Genomic DNA, 25,551 nt, shown 5'->3' with positions numbered 1-25,551 from the left:
TCCTAGTTGCTCCACTTCCAACCCAGCTCCCTGCTAATGCACCCGGGAAAGCAGTGGAAGATGGCCCAAGTTCTTGGACCCCACACCCACGTGGATGACCGGAAGAAGCTCCTGGCTCCTGGCTTCAGCCTGGCCCTGCCCTGACTGTTGCTGCCATTGGGGAGTAAAATCAGTGGATGGAACATCGATCGATCTCTCTCTCTCTTTCTCCCCCTTCTCTCTGTATCTCTGCCTTGCAAATAAACAATAAACTTCAAAAGAAGAAAAAAAAAACACTTGCTAAAAATCTAAAGTCATTTCATAATCGCCATAATATTAACTGTCCCAAGCAAAATCAGAAAAAAAAATATAAGCAGTGGATGCTAACACTAGCAATCTGAAAGTATGAGAGACAGAATGTTTATAGGGTCTCACATTACTCCCCATGTCCCCTAAGATACTCATCTGTTACAAAGGGGAAAACAGTAACATCACAATAGAGAAACAGAAACACTAGTTTAATCAAATGCTCAAAGTAACCCATCAATAAATGGAGCGAACAGATAGCTCATGGCCCAGGGTAGCCTGCCCTGAAGATACACCATCACTTTTATGATTTCTTCTGACAAAAAAGCATAGCTGAAATTAATTATGAAGAAAAATCAGATAAGCCAAACTTGAGAGCCATGCTAAAAAATAACTGACCTCTATCTATCCTTCAAAAAAGTTAAGGTCACGAGAAACATAGACTGAGGAATAAAGACCAAAGAAACCTGGCAACAAAATACAGTGGGAAAACAAAATTTTTTTTTGTTATAAGGGAAATTAGTGGTATAATTAGAAAATTTAAATAAAAGTGCATAGATTAGAAACAATGAAAGCAGATGTTGTAAAATACTGACACTTCAGGTACCTGGATGAAGGGTAAATAGGAAACTCTCAAATTTCGCAACTTTCTGAAAGTCTGAAATAAATTCAAAATAAAAGTACCTTATTTATTTTTTAACAGTAAAATGTGTTCAAATCACAGAATCAGAGCTGGTGTGTAGCCTAACAGTTAACATGCTTGAGTCCCACACGGTCCCAGCTCCGAATGCTGACTCCGGCTTCCCCCAGTACAGATCCTCCACGACAGTGGTGATGGTTCCTGCCACCCACCTGCACTGAGTTCCCGGTTTCTGGCTCCAGCCCCCCCCCCCCATTATGAGGAGTGACCCAGTGGCCAGGAGTTCTGTCAGCTTCCCAAATAAATACCAAAATTAAAAGTGCAATGCGCGGCCGGCAGTGGGCACGCAGAGCCCTCACTTCAGTGCCGACGACCAGGCTTGCAGTACGCTCTCCTCCTGAGCAAGGCCGAGCCAGAGACTCGCTGACCCGGGGCTCCGCTGCTCACAGCCACTCTTGTATTTAGAAGAGATCAGAACATACGTAACTATCAAGGCTTCCCAAAGGAACACTGGACAAGCACAGAGACCAGTGGAAAGACAGAAGCCCACAGCAACCCTAAAATCAACAGGGAGCCACAGTCCACAGTCCTGCTGGTACTTCTTACGTGCCAGCCTTCTCCAGAGCTACTCAGTACACTGTCTGCCACCGCAGCCAGTAACATGGTCCTGGAATCCTAAAGGGGTTCAGGAGATACCTGTTCAACACATGGCACTACCTCACCACCAGGGAGGCATTAAGCACCAGCTGTCTAGAAAGGTTTGAACCTGATCCAAGTGAGGTAGGCATTCAGACCAGGCAGCCCCCGCTTCTGCAGCCCCCACTCCAGCGAGATCCACACCAGTGACAGGGGCCTGCTGCCCTGCCTGCTTTCCAGGCTCTGAAAGCCCTCAGATCTCAAACCAAGCCCCACCCCAACACAACATCTCACTGGACTGTCGTTAGAGCCACGAGAGGCGACAGGCAAGCACTGCCTTCCATCCTTTCAAGCTAGCCAAGAAATTAAACCACTATTTCTACAGCGCTTTGATGAACATGTAAGTTCTAAGTGCCAGTTACTTATTAACAAGCCACAGATGCTACATTCGCTGAAGAGAATTCTAGAAGTGACCTTTGGCACAGCTCCCCACCTATGGATATGCACCTTTCACACTGAAGAAGCCAGCGAAACGACTTACAGTGAAACCCAAGTCTGAGGCACCATTCAACACTTTCAAATTCATTTTATAAACATGTAATACCAGTATCTTTCTGTTCGAAAATAAGAGCAATAAAATACCATTATCTATAATAAAAGCTTTACTCAGTGAATCAAAATATAGTTACTTTGGAGACAAAATAGTGTCACGCTGTAAACATAGAAGTACCATAAGATGGGAAGGGGAGAACGGTATCTTATAAGAAAACGCAAGCAAAGTGCAGCAATTCCACTTCTCGTACAGACTCACAAGAAGTGAAACCAAGGATGCAGAGGACGGTGTGAATACCCATGTTTGTCCCAGCATTGTTCACCACAGGCAAAAGGTGGAAGCAACTCAAAAGTGTCCACCTATAGACCGAAATATACACAAAATGTAACAATACGAGAATCTAGCACATGCATGCAATGGAGTATTATTCAGTTTTAGGCAGACAGTTCTGATTCATTCAACACCTATGAATCCCGAAAACCTTACACTAAGTGAAACACATCAGACAATAAATGACAAATATTACAGGATCCACTTAAGAGGGACCTACAGAAGTCAGATTCACAGGGACACAGGTGGTTGTGAAGGGGAAAAGAGGGAGCTACTGTCTGATGGGCATAGAGTTTCAGTCCTGCAAGACGAACAGAGCTCTGAAGATGGACGATGCTGGTGGCTGCCCAACAACACAAATGTGCTCATTAGCACTGGGGAATCGCGTGAAAGCGGCTGAAACCATAAATCCTATGTTAAATGTAGTATACTAAAAAATAAAGCTATTTTATTTTTTGAAAGGTCATATAACTGCCATTTATGCTACTTCTTGCCTACGCCCTAGCTAACATCCAAGACTATGGTATTCTTTATATTAGCCATCAATACACACACACATACACTCACATATTATACACAGAAGTACTTAGTGGCACAATTGATTTTAAAAGGCTTCAGAAAAAAGATAATTTCAGAACCCCTAAGTCCCTCTTCTGAACATGTTTTTTCCCTATATAAAAATATAAAAGTCACAAGACACTGAAGTTCTGCAGGCAAAAATAGAGGAGGAAGAGATGCAAGTCACAGATTTTGTGACATCTGGTGATGAAAGAGCACAACAGTACGTCTACAGACGAGTCTATGAAACAGCAAGTTCATTTCCAGTTTAGTTTGGAAAAAGTTCACCTGCAAGTAAGAACGCTGAGCAGCAGCTTACACAAGTAACACAGGAAGCACTAACTGCGGCTTAAGAATGAGGCAAAGCAGAGAAGGATCCAGGCCTGAGAAGCAGATGCCATGGTCTGGAGATTTTTTCCTAGAAAGGACCGAAAGGGATCACAGAACATTGACAACAGCACACATGTAGCAATGTGAGCGCTTCACACTGGCACATTCTCAGCTGGGGAGGTCAGGGACCTGAGAGTCTTCTAGGGCCTTCTGTAGTTGGAAAAAGAATATTCAATGTATCTACCAGGTTTTATCAAAGGAAGGAAAGCCTGAAAATTGCCTGGAAGACAGGAGGATGTGCAGAGTGTGCAGTAAAAAAAGCATCTTGGCAAGAGTCAAGGAAAGGTGAGGGATGTGACCTCAGAGCATAAAGCTGCTCCAGGCTGAGTTAGAGATGCAAAGTGAAAAAGAAAACTGCCATTTAGTCAGACCTGAACAACTTTAGATCTAGGAAAAATCTAAGGGTTATCCCCAGCGTAAGTTTTAGACCAGAATAATTTAAAGACACTGAAGACAATAATGAAACCTTGAATTTAAAAAATACGTGGCGTGAGTCAGCGCTGTGGCATAGCAGGTAAAGCCGCCGCCTGCAGTACCGCCATCCCATATGGATGCCAGTTCGAGGCCCAGCTGCCACCCTTCCGATCCATCTCTCTGCTACGGCCTGGGAAAGCAGAAGATGACCAAGGGCTTGGGCTCCTGCACCCAGGGAGGGGCCCGGAAGAAGCTCCTGGCTTCAGATCAGCCCAACTCAAGCCATGACAGCCATTTGGGGCGTGAACCAACAGATGGAAAATCTCTCTGTCTCTCTCTCTGCCTCTGCCTCTCTGTAACTGTGCCTTTCAAAAAAATAAATCTAAAAAAAATTTAAAAAAATAAATGCAGAACAAGAGGGAAGAAAATGGACAAGAAGAAATGCCTCAGGTCACACACTTAGCAGTGAACTTACTAACGGTAACAAAAGAACCCGCATGCATCTCGGACAACTCGGGAGCACAGACAAAGGCATCTCGGCTGACTCACCTCGCGCGTAGCCAGCTGGTTGCTGAGCTCCTCGGCCTTCTCAACATCCCACTCCTCCACAGCCTGGTCGATCCTCTTCTCGAGGCCTGACTAGAAAAGGAGGAAAGTTACAAATCAAGGGCAGGAAACAAAGGCAGACATTTGCCAGCCAAATCCATCACATGACCTCGTACACATCACTCACAAAGACCACTGAATCCTCACACTAACCCAGGAAGGTGGCTGGCACTATTTCCAGGAACGAATGGAAGTCTCACATACATTACAAGGTTTTTCTCAAGGTCAAATAACTTCTTGAACTAATTAAAAGGAGATGCAAATGCAGATTTTTTGTGAATCCAAAGTCTATGTTTTCCCTTAATAACAACGAAGCTAATGAGAATACAGTTATTGGGACCAGCATCGTGGTACAGAAGACTAAGCCACCATCTGCAATGCTAGCATCCCATACGGGTACGGGTTCAAGTCCCAGTTGCTCCACTTCCCACCCAGCTCCTTGATAACGTGCTGGGAAAGCAATGGAAGATGGCCCACGTACTTGGACCCCTACCATCTACTCCAGAGAACTGCATGGAGTTCTAAGCTCCTGGCTTCTGTCTGACCCAGCTCCAGATAATGAGATCATCTGAAGAGTGAACCACCAGATAGAACACCGATCTGCCTCCCTTTCTCTCCCTCTCTGTAACTCTGCCTTTCAAATAAATGAATCCTAAAAAAAAAGAAAAAAAAAAGTCATGTGCCACATTTGAGGTTTTGGTCAACGACGGACTGCATATACAAGGTGTTCCCGTAAGACTGTATCACCCAGTGTCGCTGCAGCCATCTTAGTTTGTGTGATGTCTCATGAAGATGAATGTGTCTTCAGTTGCTAAGTGACACAGGACTATAATAGTTACAAAAATTATAGATATAATTCCAGGACTCAGAACTGTAAGAATGTTGATTTAATCCTCCTAACACTGTTACCTTGTTTTAAAGATGAGGAAACACTTATATATTACACGGCCACCATACATATAAATTGGCCAGAGGCGCAGTGTGTCAGCAGGACAACCATCCCACAGACCCAGGCTTGCTCGGAGCCCATGTCCTCAACCACAACCTTCGGCTTCTTTTCTCTACTGCCCATTCCTACAGCTAAGACTTTGATTCAACAGCCCATCAGTCTGTGACTGTGGCCGTGTCACTGAATATTAAACATGAGAGGAAAATTATCTGCACTAATTATTTTGTTTTCCTATGGAAATTTTTTTTAAAAAGTTCATCTTTCTAAAAGGAAGAGTTGGGGAGAGGTGGATATCATCCAATTGCTGCTTTATATCCCAACTTCCCAAAACAGAGCTAAGTCAGGCAGAAGCCAGGAACCAGGAACTCCATCTGGGTCTCACGTGTGAGTGCAGGGGTCCAAGCACTTGAGACATCATCTGCTCCCTCCCAGGATTCATTAGCAGAAAGCTGGATTAGAAGTGGAGTAGCCAGGACTCGAACTGGCACTCCAATATGGTATTCGCGCATCCTAAGTAGCAGCTTAACCCACTGCTCCACAATGCACACCCCTGTAAAATGAATAATCACTGGTTACTCAGGAAATTGTCACTAGGTAGGACTTATTATATACTTATGGGAAATCTTAAACATAAACTGAGTTCTGGCTTGTGAAAACAATTACAGCAAGAATATTTTAGCTGGTTTAATACTTGCCTCTTCTAAGAAATGTTACCCTAACAATGGCTTATCTCCTGTGTCCTTTAACCTGCATCTTCAGTTTATAGAGTGTCTCACCTAGGCCTCTCCTGCCCTCCTAAGGATGTCTCCCCCATCACTGTATTTCTTCATTATACCAGTCAACTGAGAGAAATTTTGTTACTGAAAAAATAACCACAACATAATTTGTCTAAAAAGATAATGGAAACAAAACCAGTGAGGCGGTCACTGATGTCTGTTAGGTGGGCACTGTCTATTCTCACAAACCCCAGCGAAGGGCTTGGACGGTCAATTATCTTACTCGCCTGCTCCTCAGCGTAGCTGGAAGCCACAGGCCACACGGCTCTAGTGCCTTCTCCTCGTCCTCGCCCTGTGGTCATCTACCAGTCTTCAGGAGTTTCCCTTCCTTGTGTTTCTGCAGAACTCCCCTAATTCAAACAACACCCTGGACTCACTTCCCCACCATCCTGCATCTTCAGGGAGCTCCAACTCTACACTTCACACCAGGACCACTCCAACGGTGGCCTGGGTATCCACTCTGGCCTGTGAACAGTGTCAACCCATGAACTGCTTATTCTGTCCATGCAAAGGGAAGGAGCTGTGCCAGAATGCACATCAACTCCATGACTAGGCACAGCTTTGTCCAGATGACTTGGTAAGAGAGGGGGACCATGAGACCTTCCTCAAGGAAGGAAGCAGCACACTGGGTTGCATTAGGCTCCGTCTCATCTCCTGTAGAAGAGTATTTTGGAACTGGACTGCTGTGGGTCACGGTAGAGACCTGGGAGCTCCACCACGCGGAAGGCTGCTCTCTGAATACAACTCTCCACTCGTCCCAAGTCCTCACCCACAGAACCTGCTCTGTCCTCACCTGGAGGCTCATTCCCTGGAGCTCCTACATGTACTCTCACAGTCTACCTGTCCCTTCCTGATTCTCCTGTCCTTCCTCTCTAACTTGCAACTAAGATCACCCCCCAACTGGATCCAAGACAACGTTCTCAAAGTGTGAGTTCTGGACTAGCAGTGGGAACTTGTTAGAACTGCAAAGTCTCTGAATTAGAAACTCTGGGATACAGTCCAGCAATTCATGACTTGATTCCAATGTGAGCTAAAATTTATGACAACTGTATCCTCATTCTTTTTTAAACTTTATTTATTTATTTTCACTTTTTATTTGAAAGGTAGAGACAGAAGATAGGTAGATCTTCCAGCTGGTTTACTCCCCAAATGCCTCCAACAACCAGGACTGGGCCAGGTCAAAACTATGAGCTTAGAAGTCCAACCAAGTCTCTCCCATGGGTGGCCAGGATCCAAGCACTTTAGCTACCACCTGCTGCCTCTCAAGTACTTCAGCAGGCAGCTGAATTGGAACTGGAGTAGCAAGGACTTGAACCAGGCACTCTGATAAGGGATCCAGGCATCCTAAGCAGGGACTTAACTGCTGCACCACACAGACATCTATGCTGCATCCTAATTCGTAAATGATCTACCACGTCCTCATGTTGCCCTAGTCACAGTGTCCTCAAGGTCATACGATCAGCTTCCTCTCCCTCTCACTCTTCACCTTCCCCAGTGATCTACTCAGTCCTAGGACTCTGATGTGCTTAATTACATCTCTAGATAATTCAAACACCTGGCTTCTCCCCATCCTAAGATCGACACCTCCAGCCACTTGTTAGTCATTTTCACATTGAAGGCCTCAAAGGCGGGGTCTTTGATTTTATTGTCTACAACGTGCTTACCCCTTTCTGACCTACCTCTCTCCTACCTCGCTGCCCTTGACAAATCCTTAGCTGTCTTCAGTGTCTCCAATCTCTTGCTCCTGACTGCACTTTATTTTTTGCAGTTTCTTGTTCTTCCCTCTGTGCTTCTTCCAAGCCTCATTATTCCATATTTGGGATTTTATAAACATCTCCAAACTGGTCCTTTCTAAAACAGTCATTATGTCACTGCCCTGCTCAAACACCTGTTTCTTTACTCCCTCTGAACAGCATCCAACCCCCTCACAAGAGGGTCCCCACGTGACTTTCAGGCCCACCTTTAGCAACACTATGCTTCCAAATCTCTGGCCACATTCACCATTTTCCTCATGGTCCCTGTGACTCCTATGAGCATCCCTTTGAAAAGTCTTCAGTGTTCTTTGAGGCTCACGTTAAATGTCACTTTCTCCATTTAGGCGTGTCCCCTCGGCCCTGCATAGCTACTCTGCCACGCCCCTGCCCCCAGCGCTCTCTGCTGCCACAGCCCCTCCTGTCTCCACCAGCCCGACACACACCACAGTGAGTAGTGTGGCTGCCTCCCCTCCTGTGTTCCACCTCGGGAAGGGCAGACTCCAGGTCCACCAGCACGGTGTATCCCAGGATGCAGCCCAGCGCCTCCCGTGCAGGAGGCCCCAGCCGGGTTATGTGCTGTCAAGGAGGTGTTCACAGCACAGTGACCCACGCCTGCCTCGTGCTCAAAGGACCCCACCCAGACTGGGACCATCCACTACACATCCACTGCGAGGGGAAGTTCCCAAGGGAATTCTACTACCCAGGTGGCAGTACTCCTACTGTGAAGGAAGGGCCACACGCTGCTGTACTTGTTCACACGTGGATCGACCCCAACACTCGGAAACACATTCCTTGAAGACATGGAGAACATCACCTCCATCTTGGCTCCCGGAGCTACCTACAGGTGCAACTTAGTACTCACTATTCAGTATGCACTGGAAGAAGTGATCTTATTTAGAAAACATTAATAACCCCTCCTTCCTGTGCAGAATATGTGGTATCTCCTCGGATGCCACTGAAATACACGAAACAATTCATTAATAGAAAACATCAATTTTCCTTGAGAATTACAAATTCTGGGGTACCTGGTACCTCAACTCTGACCTTATCTGCTCCTAGCCAATGAATCAAGCAGCTCAGCTCTGTTCCAATCTTTCACCTAAGCCACCTGGTCACTAGTGAGCCTGTCCTGCTTGGTCCACACAGCGGCTCTGCTCCCTTCTGATTATCCAGGCTTCCTGGGAGGACAGAAGACCTGGGTGTGGCTATTCCTCTACACCAGCACCTAGAAGTATCATGGATCAGTGACAGGAGAAAACCAACACACAAACAAAAAACACCACTTTATTTTTTCTAGCAACTCCCATGAACAATCTGGGGATGGGGGGCCAGCTGATCAGCAACTTGCTAATCTTCCTCTCATTACCATGGAGCCACAGCTTAAAGATTCATTTCACAAAGGGGAGAAAGAACACTGCTCTTTCTAGAAACCTATGGCTCACTGAGCTCAAAGGTATAATTTTCATGTGGAAATAAATCAGTTGAAACTACAAATGCATCTTCTCAGCACCAACCAACTCCCAGTGCCCCAGCCATTATGAGCAGCATCTCAGGCTGTAGGCAGAGCAAAGCAGAGAGGATGCTGGGCTGGCAGTCAGGAAACGTGGCCACTGCAGCGGGTGAGAGGGCACTGACTCGCAAGCCTCAGTGTCCTCAAAGACAATGAGTGGATTGGCTTGGGCAACCAAAATTCCCTTCCAGAAATAAAATCCTAGCTTTACACTTTCTTTTCAACGTTGTTGTTAGCTCTTCTAAAAGTTGTTAAAAATTTCAACAGTAATAGTTAGATATAATTATTTATAAAATATTTATAATTTATAATATAAACTAGATATAATTCTTTTTCTCCCTCCCTCCTTTCTTTTTGGCAAGTTAAGTAAAATGTAATCACTTCTCTGGTTCTAAGAAATTTCTAGTTCCATGTCTATACCTAAACTTCCTATTTCTTTAAGAACATACTAACATCTCATGTGCGTTAAAAACACTTACCTTATTTAAAAAAAAAATTCTTCTGTGTAACATTTCCACCTTCTTAAGACCCTAAGTCCCTAACAGATTCCAGGAGCACAGGTGGGGAGGCTAGACAGGCTCAAACCCCAGCTCTCATACTCAGCAACTAAGCACCCTGGTGAGATTCTACAACTCCATGGGCTGCAACTGCCTAGGAGCAATAAAATGAGAGTAAAGCTATGTTTTCTGCGAGGTTACATTAAGAGTCAAGGAAAATATACCTAAAATACTTACCCAGGTTTTTAGAATATAGCCGTCATTCGGTAAATGATCAGCCGTTGCTATTATTCTATCTAAATATCAGAACACCACTAATGCAAAGAACAAGATTCATCTTTACAGTTACAGACCACAGCAGAGCTCTTCAAGGCTCAGACTAAGAACAAATGCAAGAATTCAAATCTGAGTCAGTAAATGGTCTCATAACTCAGATTCCATTAATTAGTTTAAGTCTGAAGTTGAACCCAAGAGCAGCCTTGCTTGACTTCTCCAGGACATCTCCCAAGCCCCAGGAGAGGCAGGAGGCACCAGGCACTGCTGATCAGCTGCCACGCCATGGTGGACTTCTAAGCTGCCTTGTGGCTAGAACCACATTTAGCCAAAGATAATCCAGCACCAACAATGAGCTTATAGATGGTGATGTGGCCACAGGTGGAGAATTCCTCTAAGCACAGTGCCTCAGAAGTTCCCAACAGGCAACAACTAACCTCTAATGAACAGTTTTGCTAAGCTTGTCAGGAAGTCATGACTACAATTATCTAAGAAACCTTTGGCACCAGGTTTAATATTATGGACTAGCCATCCATGTGTATACATACAGAATATCTTTTAACAATACATTCATTGGGGCCAGCGCTGTGGTACAAGTTAACACCCTGGCCTGAAGTGCTGGCATCCCATATGGGCGCCCGTTTGAGACCCAGCTGCTCCACTTCCGATCCAGCTCTCTGCTATGGCCCAGGAAAGCAGTAGAAGATGGCTCAATTCCTTGGGCCCCTGCACCCACGTGGGAGACCCAGAAAAAGTTCCTGGTTCCTGGCTTCAGATCAGCGCAGCTCCAGCCATTGCAGCCAATTGTAGAGTGAACCATCAGATGGAAGACCTCTCTATCTCTTTCTTTCTCTGTCTCTCCTCTCTCTGTATAACTCTTTCAAATACATAAATAAATCTTAAAACAAAACAAAAAAAAACTGCTGTTAAAAAAAGTACTATTACCTACAAATTAAAAAAAAAAATCATTGATTAAAGGCCTTTAAGCCAATACGACAGAAGTTCTGCTACTACACCTTTTACTTAGATAACACAATCAATGTTTAAATCTTAATACAAATGAATTATCCACTGAAGCTTTCTTTACTGTGACAGGACAAAATAGGGGTAAAAAGGCTGCAATTTCTCCATAAAGAAGGGGGGAACTACTCTTATGTACTAACTCATATATTAATTTATGATCTGTCACCTCCATACCTATGCAAGTCTCATCCACTTAGATCATTTAAGCCCAGTATGTAAGAAACCAAGTTCAGCTACTGAGAAACATCTACCTTTGGAAGCAAATGACTTAGGCTCACAGTGTCATTTCACTGCTGAGCTGCTGTCTGTCTGGACAAATTGTGCTCAGCTTCAGTTCTTTCGTCTGTATCATGAGAACACTAGTGGCCCACCCCACCCACCCACATGGATTACTTGGGGATCCAAGGAGAACACTTCGTAACTGACACTAGGGAAAATTCCCAGGACCACCAGAAGCCTCCCCCGACCAATGCCTCCTTCCCAATAGCACACCCGTACACCTCCTGTATACAAGGCAGCCAGCACTTTACTTAAACATGTATTGGAGTGGTTGCAAAAAGCACTCTGCTACAAAAAAGCCACACAATACAACAGCAGTTTCCTCTCACCAACAACTTTTAAAAACCACCAGACACTGTACAATTACTCTAAAAATTAATGAAAGTACAGCTAGTTTTTCAATTCAAAAAGCATCTAGTAGGTAAGCATAAAACTACTTCAATAATGACTACTGACTAATCAAATTGATTCAACTAAAGAACACTTGAGACATTTAGTGAAGTTAATCAGTAAAATTTATTCTAGGAGCCAGCACTGTGGCATAGTGGGTAAAGCCGCCATCTGCAGTGCCAGCATCCCATATGGACGCCGGTTTGAGTCCCAGCTGCTCCACTTCCAATCCAGATCTCTGCCGTGGCCTGGGAAAGCAGTAGAAGATGGCCCAAGTCTGTGGGCTCCTGCACCCGCATGGGAGACCCAGCAGAAGCTCCTGGCTCCTGGCTTCAGACTGGCACAGCTCTGGCCGTTGCGGCCAGTTGGGGGGCGAACCAACAGATAGAAGAGCTCTCGCTCTCTCTGCCTTTCCTTCTCTCTGTGTAACTCTGCCTTTCAAATAAATAAATAAATCTTTTTAAAAAATCTATTCTAAATAAATTCCCACATAGATTCAAGATAATTATTTTATGATCTCAGAATTATTAGTAAGTCCCAGAACTGCTGCCAGAAACACAGTATTATAGCTATATTTAATACAAAGAACATAAAACCAGCTTTGGATATTACGATGACTATATTTAAAAACACAAGTCTCTCAGTGTGCTCTGGAAGCCAGCGACAGCAGTGCTGTAAACAGACATTCTTGGCAGCTTTCCAAACAAAAAGACTGCACAACAGACAAGATTAAGAAGTTTGCTTTGTTTTACCATTCTTGAGGGCTGCATGAATACAAAATAAAACGGCTCTGGTAGAGAGACAAGGGAGCAGACCTGCCTCTGCGCCAGATAAGTAAGATAACGGACTGAAAATCCACAAAATTTCATGATCCTCTCTAGATGGTGAGGGCAGGGGCTACTATCTGCTGGACTCAATACCTACTCTTAGCTTTTATCCTTGTGCCTCGAATGTGGACATTCTTCGAAGTTTATTCACTGTGGATTCACAGTAGGGACTTTACCACAACAGCAAAAAAGGGTGATCCCAGAAAAAGGAATGAACCTGGAGCAAGCAATTACACAGAACTTCACGAGAAGAAATAATCGGGCTCCACTAAATCCCCCCTTCCCTCTTCGCTTGCATTCATTTGTTGAATATTAAGTGCTGGCAAAACTCTGGACAGATAGAAGCCTGGCCAGCATCGGTTTCCTTGTTCAGAAACAGCCACAACTTCTTATCCAGGTACCATTTAAAGACAGGAACAACTACTGTTAGGAAAACATAGTTTTCATAACATAGATCTCATAACATACATCAGGGGTGATTACAAAAGAACTTAAAAGAGGTCTTACATTTTCCCTTAAACAAAGATCTCTTTTTAAAATGTTGCTTAAGACTTAAAATTTTATTCTAGAATACATCAAATGCATAATGTGAAACAGAACACTGGCTCCTAAAAGGAGTTGCTTTAAAAGATTATGCACAAAGAATCCTAGCATCCTATATTAAATTAACTCCACACAAATTCCAAGTTCTAGACAATGAAGAAGTTACCCATACTTAACCAGTATCAAGAAGATACAGTTTCATAAGTTCAATAATATTGAAATTCTAACAAAGACACATGGTACAAAATTCAATTCTCCTTAGAAAGGCTAAAATGTTCATTTCATGGCTTTGATTTCACTAAGAAACAACTGAGACAGTCTAAAGTCAACAATGTTATAAGAAAACATACACATTCTGCAAACAGCTGAAAACCAAAAACTATCTCACTCACAAGTAAAAGTTTACAAATACCTCCTACAGAACCACTATTCAACCACTCACTCTGGGAGAGAGTAACCTGGACAGTGGCTGCGACCCTACAGCAGGTCTGCTGGAGAAGGCACAGGGGACGCAGCGTCGACTCCCTGGTGGTTTAGAGCGGACTGGACAGACAAGCGCAGCCACTCCCGCGGCCGGGCCCCTCCTCTCAGCCCACCAGAACTGCAAAGGGAACACGGCAATCACACTTTCAAATGGCTACCACCCCTTCTGCAGCGCGGCCAGGAAACCCAGATTGTGGTCCTGAAACCAGAGTTTTCATTCCGGCTTTACCAGTGACCTTTCTTTGTAGGAACTGCCCCCCTTGGACATGTGCAGGAAGGAGACTGCTCCACAGCAGGGACTAGCTGCCACAGAAAGTGATCCTGCTTCCAATTCCTCAGTGTTCTAGGGACTATTTCTGGGCAAGAATTCTTTGCAAAATTGAAATAAAAAAATTTACATACAGAATTTTGTTGTGACAGCATCCATCCCAAGAAGAATTTAAAAGGAAAGGTTTCTTGTGAGAAATAGCAACTGATTAGAACACAGCAAAGGTTTCTAAATACACACAACGAACTATGAGTCAAGGAGTGTCCCTCCACACACAGAATACGATACACTGGGCTTCACCTAGCCCCTGCACCCTTGCCAGACCACTCGCATCTGATTTCCAGGTTCCCGGAAACCGTGGACACTGTCCATGCACTGCAGCCTTTACTGAGTTCTACAGACGGAGAGCTCCCCAGGTCCACAAGTGCCAAGCTCACACTCACCCTGAGCCCCTATCTCATTACACCAGCCACCCACTCTGAACCTGTTCTCCAGGCAACACACCCATGCTCCAAAACAAAATGCAGACAGGCTCCACTCTAAATCTTCCCCTCCCAACCCAGCATCACGCCGCGCACTACTGCCCAAGGCACAACTCTGCACACTCAGTCTTCCTCCTTAATGCTGCAAGCCCTCCCCACCACCTTACATGCAACCCAGAGGCAAACACTGCTAATTCTATTTCTCTACTACGCCTCAGATCCATCCATTGTTCTTAATTTTCAGTAGCACCATGTTTGTTTGGTCTACCATCTATCTCGCGCCTAAAACAGTCTCCTATCCATTCTCTTACCTACTTTCGTCCCACCTGCCATCATTCCCCATATAACGGGATGATTTTTTCAAACATAAATCAAACTACTCCCTTGACTTAAAACCTTTTAATGATGCTCTTTGAATAAATAAATAATGATACACTTTGAATAAAACTCACTTCCTTCCTACACCATTTGACTTCTTCACACCTTGGTCCCTGCCTACCCATCCCCTGCCCTGCTGACTCCATTCCAGCCAGGCTGGTTTCTTACTCTAATGTTGCAGAACGAACCTGCCCAAGGATGCTGCCCGTATTACCAACTCTGCACTGGCGTTCTCTACAAACAGGGCTTTCTGCACATCCTACAGCTCTCAGTGAGATGGTGACTCCTAAGGCCTTCTCTGGGCAGCTGCCATTGCAGTACAGCAGCTAAAGCTGCCACCTGCAAAGCCCACATCCCATATGGGTGCCGGTTCATGTCCCAGCTGCTCCACTTCCCATCCAACTCCCTACTAATGGCCTGAGAAGGCAGCAGAAGATGGCCCAGATGTTTGGGACACTATACCCACGTGGGAGACCAGGATGAAGCTCTTGGATCCCGGCTCTGGCATAGTCTGGCCCTGGCCACTGCAGCCGTTGGGGAGTGAACCAACAGCTGGAGGATCAGGATCTCCCCCCGACCTTGTAACTCTGCCTTTCAAATAAATAAAATCTTAAAAAGAAAAAAAGAAAGGCCTTCTCTGAGCACCCAAACTAAAGGAAGGTTCCCACGTTTTCATAACAAACTGTTTGTTCTTTTGCTTCATAACATTTTAAAATGACGTGTAACTAAGAATTTACTTATCACGTCTTTTCTGAGACACAATCAACATTTTAACTTTTCAACTGAATGAACTGATGAGGACAAGTACTTTAGGCAAGACTCCTATGAGGTAACATAAGATCCAATAAAAAAGATCTTACTTTTTCAACTTTTTTCTTTTTAACAGGGGGTTCAAATCGATCATTGACTCCAAAATACTGAGTAAGCTCCTTCCACTGGGTTTCATTTGAGGACTGTTCACTGCAGAGACAGAATTAAATTTGCTTTGTTTTACACAAAATGTACTCATTTTAATTGGTTACTACAATTATATTACAATACTAGTTGTCATGTCTGATCAGCTCAAAAAAAAGTAGCTCAACAATTTGGACAAGTCCTATAACATAGCCTAGGATAGACAACTATTAAATTCTACCTACCCATGAGATTCTTTTTCATTCTTCAATTTATCTGAAAAGAATTCACAAAGTGTCAATACTTCAGTATTCAACCATTACTTCAAAAGTATGTTTTTAAAAAATTACTGAACTCAGTTATACATTAGTATTAACACTACTAATCACCTGGATTAAAACAAAATACCTTTTCTGGAGCATTTCCTTTTTTTCCCTCTAAATTTTGAGGTTGAGATTTTCTGTTCAGAATGTTTTTTATGCAATTCTTGAAATTTCTATGTAAAAGTAAAAAAAAAAGTTGAGAGGCAAACACACACTGCAGAAAAATATGCATTTAAAAATAACAAATGGGGACCAGCAGTTAAGCTGCCATTTGCCATTTTCAAATCCTGGCTGCTTTGCTTTCAATCCAGCTTCCTGCTAATGTACCTGTGAAGGCAGTGGAAGATGGCCCAAGTGTTTGGGCCTCTGCCACACACATGGGAGACCAGGATGAAGTTCCCGGCTCCTGACTTCAGCCTGGGGCTGCTGGGGCCACTGGAAATAAACCATCAGATGTCTGTGTCTCTGCCTGTCACTCAGCCTTTCAAATAAATAAATTCTAAAATAAAAATAACACATCTGTTAAGCAATAAAATTATAGTCTGGTATTTATAAAGTATCAATTTAATTAAAGTGGTTGAGTTCTTGAGATTCTGTTCTTCAAGTTCTCACAACCTAAGTTTTGTTATTCATTGGTTTTGAAATAAATTATTTGATAATCTGAGTGATACCCAATGACTCAGATAGATAACAAAGACAAAAATGAGGATACAAACTCCTCATGTATCATGGTAGGCAAAACAGCTAACCATATGTACTGATTTTTTTCCTTTTTCTTTTTATGAAAAAACTAAAAGCAAGAATCCAAGTGGCCAATGACTCATAAAATAGTAAAAGTATTCTGAGTCCATCTTCCCTAACTGTTATATCCCAAGAAAACACATACATACACACACACACACACACACACACACACAGGTTTTAATAAGGATAGCGTCAGGGAAAACCTACATTCCACATGTTTAAGGGAATTCCAGAAGGACACGCCTCATATGCATTTACAATCGTCTCTGTTTCAGCTTTTGGTCCATCTGTGGGTAAATCTGAGATTTCTGTGTTCCTAATAGTCCCATCCTCTTCACCGTCTTGGGAGTTAAGTCCAGAGTTATCTGGTGTGGCTTCATCTTCAGAATTTGACTCAACATCACTTTCATTTAGGCCAGGAGGCAGCAGCCCACTCCACATCTTTTCTTCTACAGGAAAAAGATGAATTTAGACATATATATTACATGAGTAGCCATGAAAATGATTTTAAAACCATTAAAAGACACCCAGGAGCCTAATAATTACACCAATGACTTGAAAACAGGTATCTGAACTTCCTTCTAAAAAAACCTAAAAACAGAGTAAAACTTTCATATTAACATATTTAAAATCTTGTATAAGTAAAAAAAAGTTTTACAGCAGTTTAACAAGCTTTTTAGAGCACACACCTACAGATAAGTAAGGAAATTAGGATTTGATTGTCTAATAAAGATAACTGTCTAAAAAAGTGAAATTCAGTTAAACATTCTCAAGAATGTTAACAGTCTAACAATAAACTCTACAGAAAATTTAAAAATTAAAATATTACACTTCACGCTGTATCAATCAGAGAGTAAAAGAAAGTGACCGTTTCACTGCAAATGAATGCAGAGAACTTTCAGGGGAATTTATTTTCTAAGGAGCTGGAAAACAATTACTTCAAATATTTTGAAGCTACATAAATAGTAGTAAGAAAGACGTCTTGGTTCTAAATTTTATACTATTTGCTAAAATAATACCAAACAAAATACAGTACTTACAATTTAACAAACATGCACTGCTTTGGTTCTGGGTTGTTTTGTTTAGTTTTGTTTTTTGAGTGATAACACTATAGTTAAGAAACCAATGCTAAAAGTTCAGGGCTCACTGTTAGAACAATTAACCATTGTTAAGTTGATGAAAGTGATTTAAGAAATGAGAGTTGTACTCATCTGCTACAATTATGAAAGCTCAGTGCATTTTAGCATACATGCTGAACCAGCACTATATCCTTCAAAAGATGTCTACAATCCAATCCAAAGTTGGTTGTCCTGCCCATGATTTACTACCATAAGGAGTGAGACAGGAGCGCAATGTGTTTTCGGTGTTGTGTCCCACACTGTGATTAACCCAGGGAGCAAAGATCACCCTTCTCGCAGAGACAAAGGCACCAGGGGGCTTGCACCACGCTGAATAACAGATTCCTGTTCTTTTTTAAGGACTCCTTGCCAGGTCCAAGGAATGAGGTCTTACTTCTGTGGTACTGGCTCAGCCTCATCAGCGGTTGCTTCTCTGAAATAACCTCAGCAAGTTACTCTCTTGGCTTTTTCAGGAGTCTGGCATCTCACCACTCCACCGACTACCAGTGAGGAAATCACTTCAGATCTCCGATCTGCAGCGTCTTTATCTGAATTCAAGGATCATTACATTGCTTGTAGAGTTTTCTGAGGATTAAATGAGGTAAGCGACGCAAGAAAGTGTTTAGGAGGTCCAAGGGGCTTAATAAATGTCAGGTGCTTTTTGCTGTTTCTCTGACCACAGCGCATGCTTTCACTTCTATTATGGGTGGCAGTGTTCAGAAGATAGCTTAGAAGTTTCTATTATTTGTGCTGCATTCACCTAGCAATTGACACAAATCATTTACTTCCTTGGTTTCCATGAAGTTTCTATAAAAAAAAATTTGGTATTGATTTTCTGAGTGGAGCAATAAAATGAGAGACAAATTAAAATAATGGAGCTTAAGCTTCCAGGCTCCTCATCTGCACAGTTTCTTTCAAAGCTCGGAACCTAATTTTCTACTCAGAATTTGCATTCCTTTTTTTTCTTTAAAGAAAATTACATAAGCTCCAGCACCCAAAAAACCTCGACGCATTCCTAAACTAGGCCTGTGGATTTTAAAGGTTGCAACAGAGGTAGTCCTGAGATACTCTAACAACATGAAGGACATCCTGTAAAAATAAGCCAATATTGGAAAACAGAAGTGATACTATTAACAAAAATATTTCTACTCTTCTGAGTAGAACCACTCCTTTACTATAGTAAACTACAACAGGACTTTGCCATTGACATCCCTGTAGGCTCATCGTCCATTAAGAACTTAAGAACAGCAACAAACCGCATGTTTTAGCATTGCTGGGATCCGTCAGGAATCACTGTTTCTTTCCTTGTCCCAGAACCTTCTACATGCCTGCTGTGTACCAGGCACTCTTCAAGACCTTGCGGTCAGAAGCACATACAACAAAAATCCTTAGCCTCATGGAAGGACGCATACCCACACACAGCAAATTTATGTCGGTAGTCAGCCTAGACCTTAGGTGTGAGTGTTCATGAGATGCACGTGCCCCAAGGGTCTCCTGCTGCCCACTGCTTCAGTCTCTCTGCAGGGCAGTCGCCCACGCAATGGGCACCCAAACGTGCTTCCCTCTGCGGAGCTGTCTCGCGGCCCCCCAGGCTTCCTCATCAGCCTCGAGCAGTTACCACTTCTGATGCTTTTTGGACTCTCAAATTTATCCACTTTTAACTCTGCTGATGAAGACCTGTCCTCAGTATAGCATCTGCCTAGTATAATCTACAGAGAAAAGTGGAATCCACTTCCAAATCCAGGAAATAAGGCAAAATTCAAATAAGGTTGTTCTGAACTCATTTCTTGGAAATCTCTCAAGCCATGTGTCACTTTCCTGTGACTTAGGAAAGAAATAAGACGACTCTGTAGGCGCCGATGACAGCAGGTAACGGCTGCCACTCACGGAGTTGTCCGTCAACCGTAAATCACGACGTACGAGTGGCTGCTTGGCCACTGCACTTGGGGTTCCTGTTTGCAGTGTCTCCTACAGCACGCACGTCGGTCACACACTCTGCCCCGGTACCACATCAGGCCTCTTGTTAGTCCTGTTCCGGTTGCTCTTAAGGATGAATCTCCATTTCTTCCAAAAGTCTCTTACCCATGCCTTTTAGACTGTATCTTTTAATTTTTTTTTTACCTCTTTATTTTAAAGCAGATAATCCCACATTGCCCATTAACTGTGAAAATCCACTCAGCCATTCTCAAGGGATATGGAATACCAGAGAAATAGAAACTTAACATATTTAAGTGTAGCTATAGCCAAATGCATTTAACAACCAATATAGTAACTCATAAGCTTTCATTTTTCATCCTGCAACTCAAATAACTGCAAATGTAATCATTTTAGCTCTGAGGAAAATGTAAATGATTCAGAATCCCCTTTTCTCTCTGGTTTTGAATATCACTTCTCCATCTCATAGCCCCTCCATCCACCTCCAGAGATAGGACTTATTCCATCCCACAACTGCTCTAAAGAAACATCCTGCAAGCGCTATGCACAACACACCTTTAGTCCTGGGCTCACAGAGTTCTCCACGCACTGGAAATATTCATGTACCATCCCAGTCTCACTAGCTAGGCTCTTTTATGCACTGGAAAACCAACCATAGCCGTTATTTAGCACACTTGGGCAGAAAACAATGCACAGCACAGGGCACAGTTCAGGGTTCCTAATCTAAGGTCTCTACCAAGCCCTATAAAGACAGTAATGGTGTCTAAACTAATGTCAACATTCAAAACGCCCAACATGTTTTACTCCTCCTCCCAGTGAAACATCACCTTTAGCTGAGGAGCCCCAAAGTCGGCGAGGCAGTCCGCATTCTTCTCCACGTGCTCACCACAGGCTCGGATTAGGAGCTGTGGCCTGATTTTCACAGGAGAGGCAACTGACCGACACGTTTAGTCAACACATCTCTCAAAGTACAGAATCCACCGGGATAGCAAATGATAAGAAAGGGGCTCTGGGCTGCGCCAGGACTGAGAGGTCCTGGGTAGAGGAGACACTGGGTCTTGAAAGCCAGGAGATGGTTTCCAGTCCTGGGCAACAGGATTAGGGACAAGCAGTTGTATCTGTCTGGCTCTCCACTCAGAGGCTACAAAACAAAAGTTTAATCAGGAGATTTGTGAGATGTCTCTCAGCTCTAAACTGTTTCTTGATGATCTTAATATTCTAAGTGCCCAAATACCCAGAGTAGCCACACTCCATTCTCTCCCAGCCAGATGCAACCCTGATGAACCTCCCCTACTCAGGGGATAAGGTCTGTGTCTGGCCAGCAAGCTGGCCGAGATTCTGCACCTCGGGACACCGAGGTGGGGGTGGGGGGAGCTCAGGCACAGTAAGACACGGAACTAGAAAGAGAAAAAGGAGCAGAGCACTGGCTCACCACTAACCCTCCTGACAACCCGCACTAGGAACTACTACCTTACACCCTTTCTGTGGATGAGGCAACTGACATGCCTAATACATTGCCATCCACTGATCCTTAAAAAAAAAAAAAAAAAGTAGAACTCTATGGCTTTAAATCATTCACTTTTAGAGGGCAGAGCTTTCAGCGGTAACATATTTTTGGAGACAAAAATTTGAGAAGAGTGATTCTAGCCTGTAACGAGGGCCTTGTTAAAATTTGGTTAAGCACACTTTCGTCTGTACTTATACAAGATGTTATACTAGATTGCATGCATCAAAGTGACACTCAGGCGCTTGAATTTAATCTCATATCTTCTGGAATACCAGGCAACCTCTGATCGCCAAAACCCATAAAGCATAATCTAATTAGCTCAATGGGTAAATGTTTCCTGGCTTTAATATTCTAGAACTTAAATTCCATTTTCATCAAGCTGAATTATCTTCTTTCTCAAATTCTGTATTCAGTTAGAAATGACCACCAAATCTGAATCTTCTCTGATCTAAACTTAACCTCACCTGTCCAGTTATCAGAAACCACCACTCACCAATCTGATGATCTTGTTAAATAATTTACACAAAAATCAGTTTTTCTGATTTGGAACTGGCTACATAAAGATTTTTTTTTTCTTTCAAGCATCTTACATCAACATGAGCGCGGATGTCCCACCTGCTTTTAGGAGATGCGTTCCCTTTTGTTAACAAGTTACGGAGAGCACACCTGAACCACAGGCCCGGGCGCGGATTTCAGCTGCCGGCCTGCTCACGCAGACGCCCCATTCGTTGGGCAGGACCGTGCACGCAGGCGGAATGCTTCCACGGGACAGCTTCGTGCAGGCTTGGCCCCCGACCTTGCTCGGAAAGACAAGTCGCCAGTGGCCTTTCAGGGCTCGTTCGACGTCCATGCCGCTAAGCACTCACAAGGTCCGGGGGCGCCAGAGGGCGGCTCCGCGAAGGGACCCCTCCGCCGCCGCCTGCACCCCCGAGCTCCGCAGGCTCCCGGCGCCAGCGCCCGCGGCGGCCGCAAGCCGCGGGACTCCGCCTCGCGCCTCGGACGGCGGCGCTCCGCCCGCACCGGAGCTGGTTCCCGCGGCACAGCAAGGAAACGCCAGCGCGTCTCCGCCGGCCGGAGCCTCCTCATCCCCCTCACTCTGGCCGCGGTGAGGCGGACGAACGGACCCTCTGCCGCGACGCCCCGTCCACACAGAGCGGAGGCCACCTCCGCTGTCGCTTCCCTGGGCCCAGGCCGCAGCTTTCCTAGCCCGCTCCGGGCAGCTCGGCCGAGGAACGGACACTACCCACGCTGGCTTCCTCAGCTGCCCTCCTGGGGCCTCCCGGACCCGTCACGTCGAAGCCCGCGCCCGCCGGGAACCGGCCCCGCAGTAACCCATACTCACCGGTCAGGAAGCGGCCGACTGGCAGCCATCTTAACACCCCGTCAACATTGCGCCTTCTCATTGGCTCCGGCGTCTCAGCCAATGGGCGGCGGCCGCTCTGGCCCCAGGGTCGCCAAGGCAACCGGCCTCCCCCGGCCTGGCTTTCCAGTGGGACCAGAAGAAGTGGTTTCTTTCTTCTGCCTCCTCCTCCTCCTCCCTTCCTCGCACCGTTTATCTGGTGCTTCCGAAGGCTTTTGAAGGCTTTGTTCTCTGCAGTCCCTGCGGTGCGGCCGAGGGAGGAAAGTGCCGACTCCGTCCGTCGCTGCGGACGCTCCCCGGGCCCTTGGGCTCCTTCTCATCCATCTTCCCACCCCCGGCCTCCTTGGTTTCTCTCCGCGCCCATTTCCGGAGCGCCGGCTCGGTCCCAGGCCCCGCAGGTGCTCGCGCTGACCGGCCGCGCGGCCCTGGCCCCAAGTTGTCCCGCCGTGGGATGGTACTGCTTCGGCAGCGCGTCCGCTTTCTGGAACAGTGCCCTGCCACTTGTGAAAGTAAAACCTCAAAAATAAATAAAATTTAGCAGCGTTTATTTGAGAAGAGGACTCTCGAGTGGAATAGAACCAGTAGAGGCTCAGAGACCAACAGCGCTGCTCAGACGGCGCTGATGGAAGTGATGATGTCCCTGCGCCCCCTTCGTGCCTAAATCCTACAAACCTGGTCACGGAAGCAAAGCAGAATGACCTAAGGGACTGTCTGAACTCTGGTCAGATCTGTCCAGCTTCCCCATAGGTTTCCTTGGATCCAAATCTTTAAGGGAAGAGTGTGTGGAAGCAACAAGCATTGGGCCTCCTAGGTGCTGTAAAATTAGTGTAGTTGGGCTGCCAAACGAGACACCTCAGACTGTGACTTAAACAACAAATTGACTGCAAGGGAGGTTCATTCCAAGATCTCCCCTGTCAGCTCGCAGGTAGCTGCCACCTCGCTGTGTGCTCAAACCGTTGTGGTCTCGGGCCCTGGGCTGGGCTACTCCAGGCTCTGCCCTCCACAAGTGGAAGAATTCAAGGTGGAGGCGTATAGGTATGCAGAGGGCAGCAGCAAAGCACAAGTGCACATTGGAGGATTGCATGCAGGAAAGCTTCACAGAGAAAGAGAACAAAAAGCCAAAACACAAAGACCCCCAACAAGTTGGGAAAGAGAGAGACAAGGAGGGAGAGAGAATGAACAAACAAGAACACAAAATACAAAAACTCTGAACAAGTTATCCCCTGCCCTTTTATGGGGGTGTAGTGGTGCGCCCCACCGCTGCCGCAGCAGCCACACGTATTTGGGGTGGGGCTTCATTGAATTTTTAAAAAGCAGACTTTGGGGTGGGGCTTTGGTACCACTCAAGTCCGGTCCCTTTTCGGAAATGGCGGGAAGTGCCAGGCACCAGGTGTAGGATGGGGAGTGGGAGAGGCGGCCATGAGGGTCTTATTGCTGACACTGGAATGACCTACAGCGCATTGCAGGGACACATCCTGCAGCTGTACTGGTCATTTCCAGCTGGAGTGAGTTCTACATGTGCAACCTTATGGAACTTGCGGTGTTGCTACATGGAAATGGGAGGGGGCTCGGTGCTACATGCAAGGCCGCCTGCGAGGGGGCACAGAGAGGGAATCTGCGTGGTACAGACCCAGCAGTCATGCAGCCAAGCCAGGCTGCCATGTGGGCTGGCGTGGCCACAGCTGCTTGTGCCAGACAGGACCAATGCACAGGTCGCCTGCGCCTGGGGCTGTCATGCAGCAGGTTGACCAAAGCTATGGAACCGTGAGTTGGCTGTCAAGCCGTGGCTGGAGCTGCTGCACACGGCAGCGCGGACTGCAGAACCTCAGCTCCTTTCTCTAATGCTACCCACCTCCCCGCAGAAGCATGACTTCTTCATGTGTACAGGTTGCAGGAGCTCCCTGGCATCTCTCTCTCTCCCTCTCTCTCTCTCGTTTTTTTTTTTTTTTTTTTAAGATTTTCTTTATTTATTAGGTAGAGTTACAGACAGAGGCAGAGACAGAGAGAAAGGTCTTCCTTCCGTTGGTTCACTCCCCAAATGGCTGCAACGGCCGGAGATGCACCAATCTGAAGCCAGGAGCCAGGAGTTTCTTCCAGGTCTCCCATGTGGATGCAGGACTTGGGCCATCTTCTACTGCTTTCCCAGGCCATAGCAGAGATCTGGATTGGAAGTGGAATGGCCGGGACTCAAACCAGCGTCCATATGGGATGCCAGCACCCCGGGCAGAGGATTAACCTACCGCACCATGGCACCAGCCCCTCTGACATCTCTTCTTAAGAGGACACTAATCCTATTGGATAGGGCCCCACCCTTTTGACTTTTTTTTTTAACCTAATGTACTTCCTTAGAGGCCCAGCTCCAAATACACCCTCACTGTGGGTTCTGACTTCACCATATGAAAGTTGGAGGTCTATAACCATTCAGTCCATAACAATTGCTGATGGTGAAAGTGTGAACAGAATGGAGAAAGAAAGGGCAGAAGAGGAGGAACTGAGGTATGGAGTAGGAAGGACCACTGGCATCCTTAAGAACTATCACTACTGTTTCTATGTATGCTCCATTAAAGAATACTCGCTACATTCTTTAGTGCCTAGAAATGTGCAAGGGCTAGGGGGAGAATATAATTGTAAGTACTCTAATGAATTAAAAACTCATGTCAAAATTTTTGGAAAGTCCTACTGCAAAAATTAGTATTTTAAAATTTGGTATTCTTAAAATAAATATTTGGAAATTAAACTGAGAATGCTCAAATACCTGTTCGCTGGATGACATTATTGGATTCCCATGATACATGTAAAGAATAGCCCAGACTTTCCTTCTGGCTC

General features: G+C 45.1%; 1 protein-coding gene across 14 annotated transcripts in view; it reads right to left on the bottom strand.

The window, feature by feature from the left end:
- The window catches only part of FAM204A (family with sequence similarity 204 member A), a 34,172-nt gene extending 11,198 nt beyond the window's left edge, over positions 1-22,974 (bottom strand). The window contains exons 1-9 of one of the 14 annotated variants that reach the window (XM_008270593.5): positions 22,708-22,756; positions 21,981-22,161; positions 20,686-20,999; positions 20,414-20,498; positions 17,013-17,254; positions 16,147-16,234; positions 15,984-16,014; positions 15,705-15,804; positions 4,356-4,445 (exon numbers count right to left, since the gene is read on the bottom strand). In XM_008270593.5, the coding sequence (XP_008268815.3) occupies positions 4,356-4,445; positions 15,705-15,804; positions 15,984-16,014; positions 16,147-16,234; positions 17,013-17,246 (543 nt within the window). In that variant the 5' untranslated portion in view covers positions 17,247-17,254; positions 20,414-20,498; positions 20,686-20,999; positions 21,981-22,161; positions 22,708-22,756. Of the gene's footprint in view, positions 1-4,355; positions 4,446-15,704; positions 15,805-15,983; positions 16,015-16,146; positions 16,235-17,012; positions 17,255-20,413; positions 20,499-20,685; positions 21,000-21,980; positions 22,162-22,707 lie in introns of all 14 variants that reach the window. The other 13 variants (XM_008270592.5, XM_051824214.3, XM_051824212.3 and 10 more) reach the window with 13 other exon arrangements.
- Between the last annotated feature and the right edge of the window lie 2,577 nt (positions 22,975-25,551).

Source organism: Oryctolagus cuniculus, chromosome 15 (assembly GCF_051225735.1).
Source record: "Oryctolagus cuniculus isolate XC-2025 breed Fujian yellow rabbit chromosome 15, ASM5122573v1, whole genome shotgun sequence".
NCBI classification, from domain to species: Eukaryota; Metazoa; Chordata; class Mammalia; order Lagomorpha; family Leporidae; genus Oryctolagus; species Oryctolagus cuniculus.
Note: the sequence above shows the minus strand (reverse complement) of the source record. Positions and strands in the feature narration are given on the sequence as shown.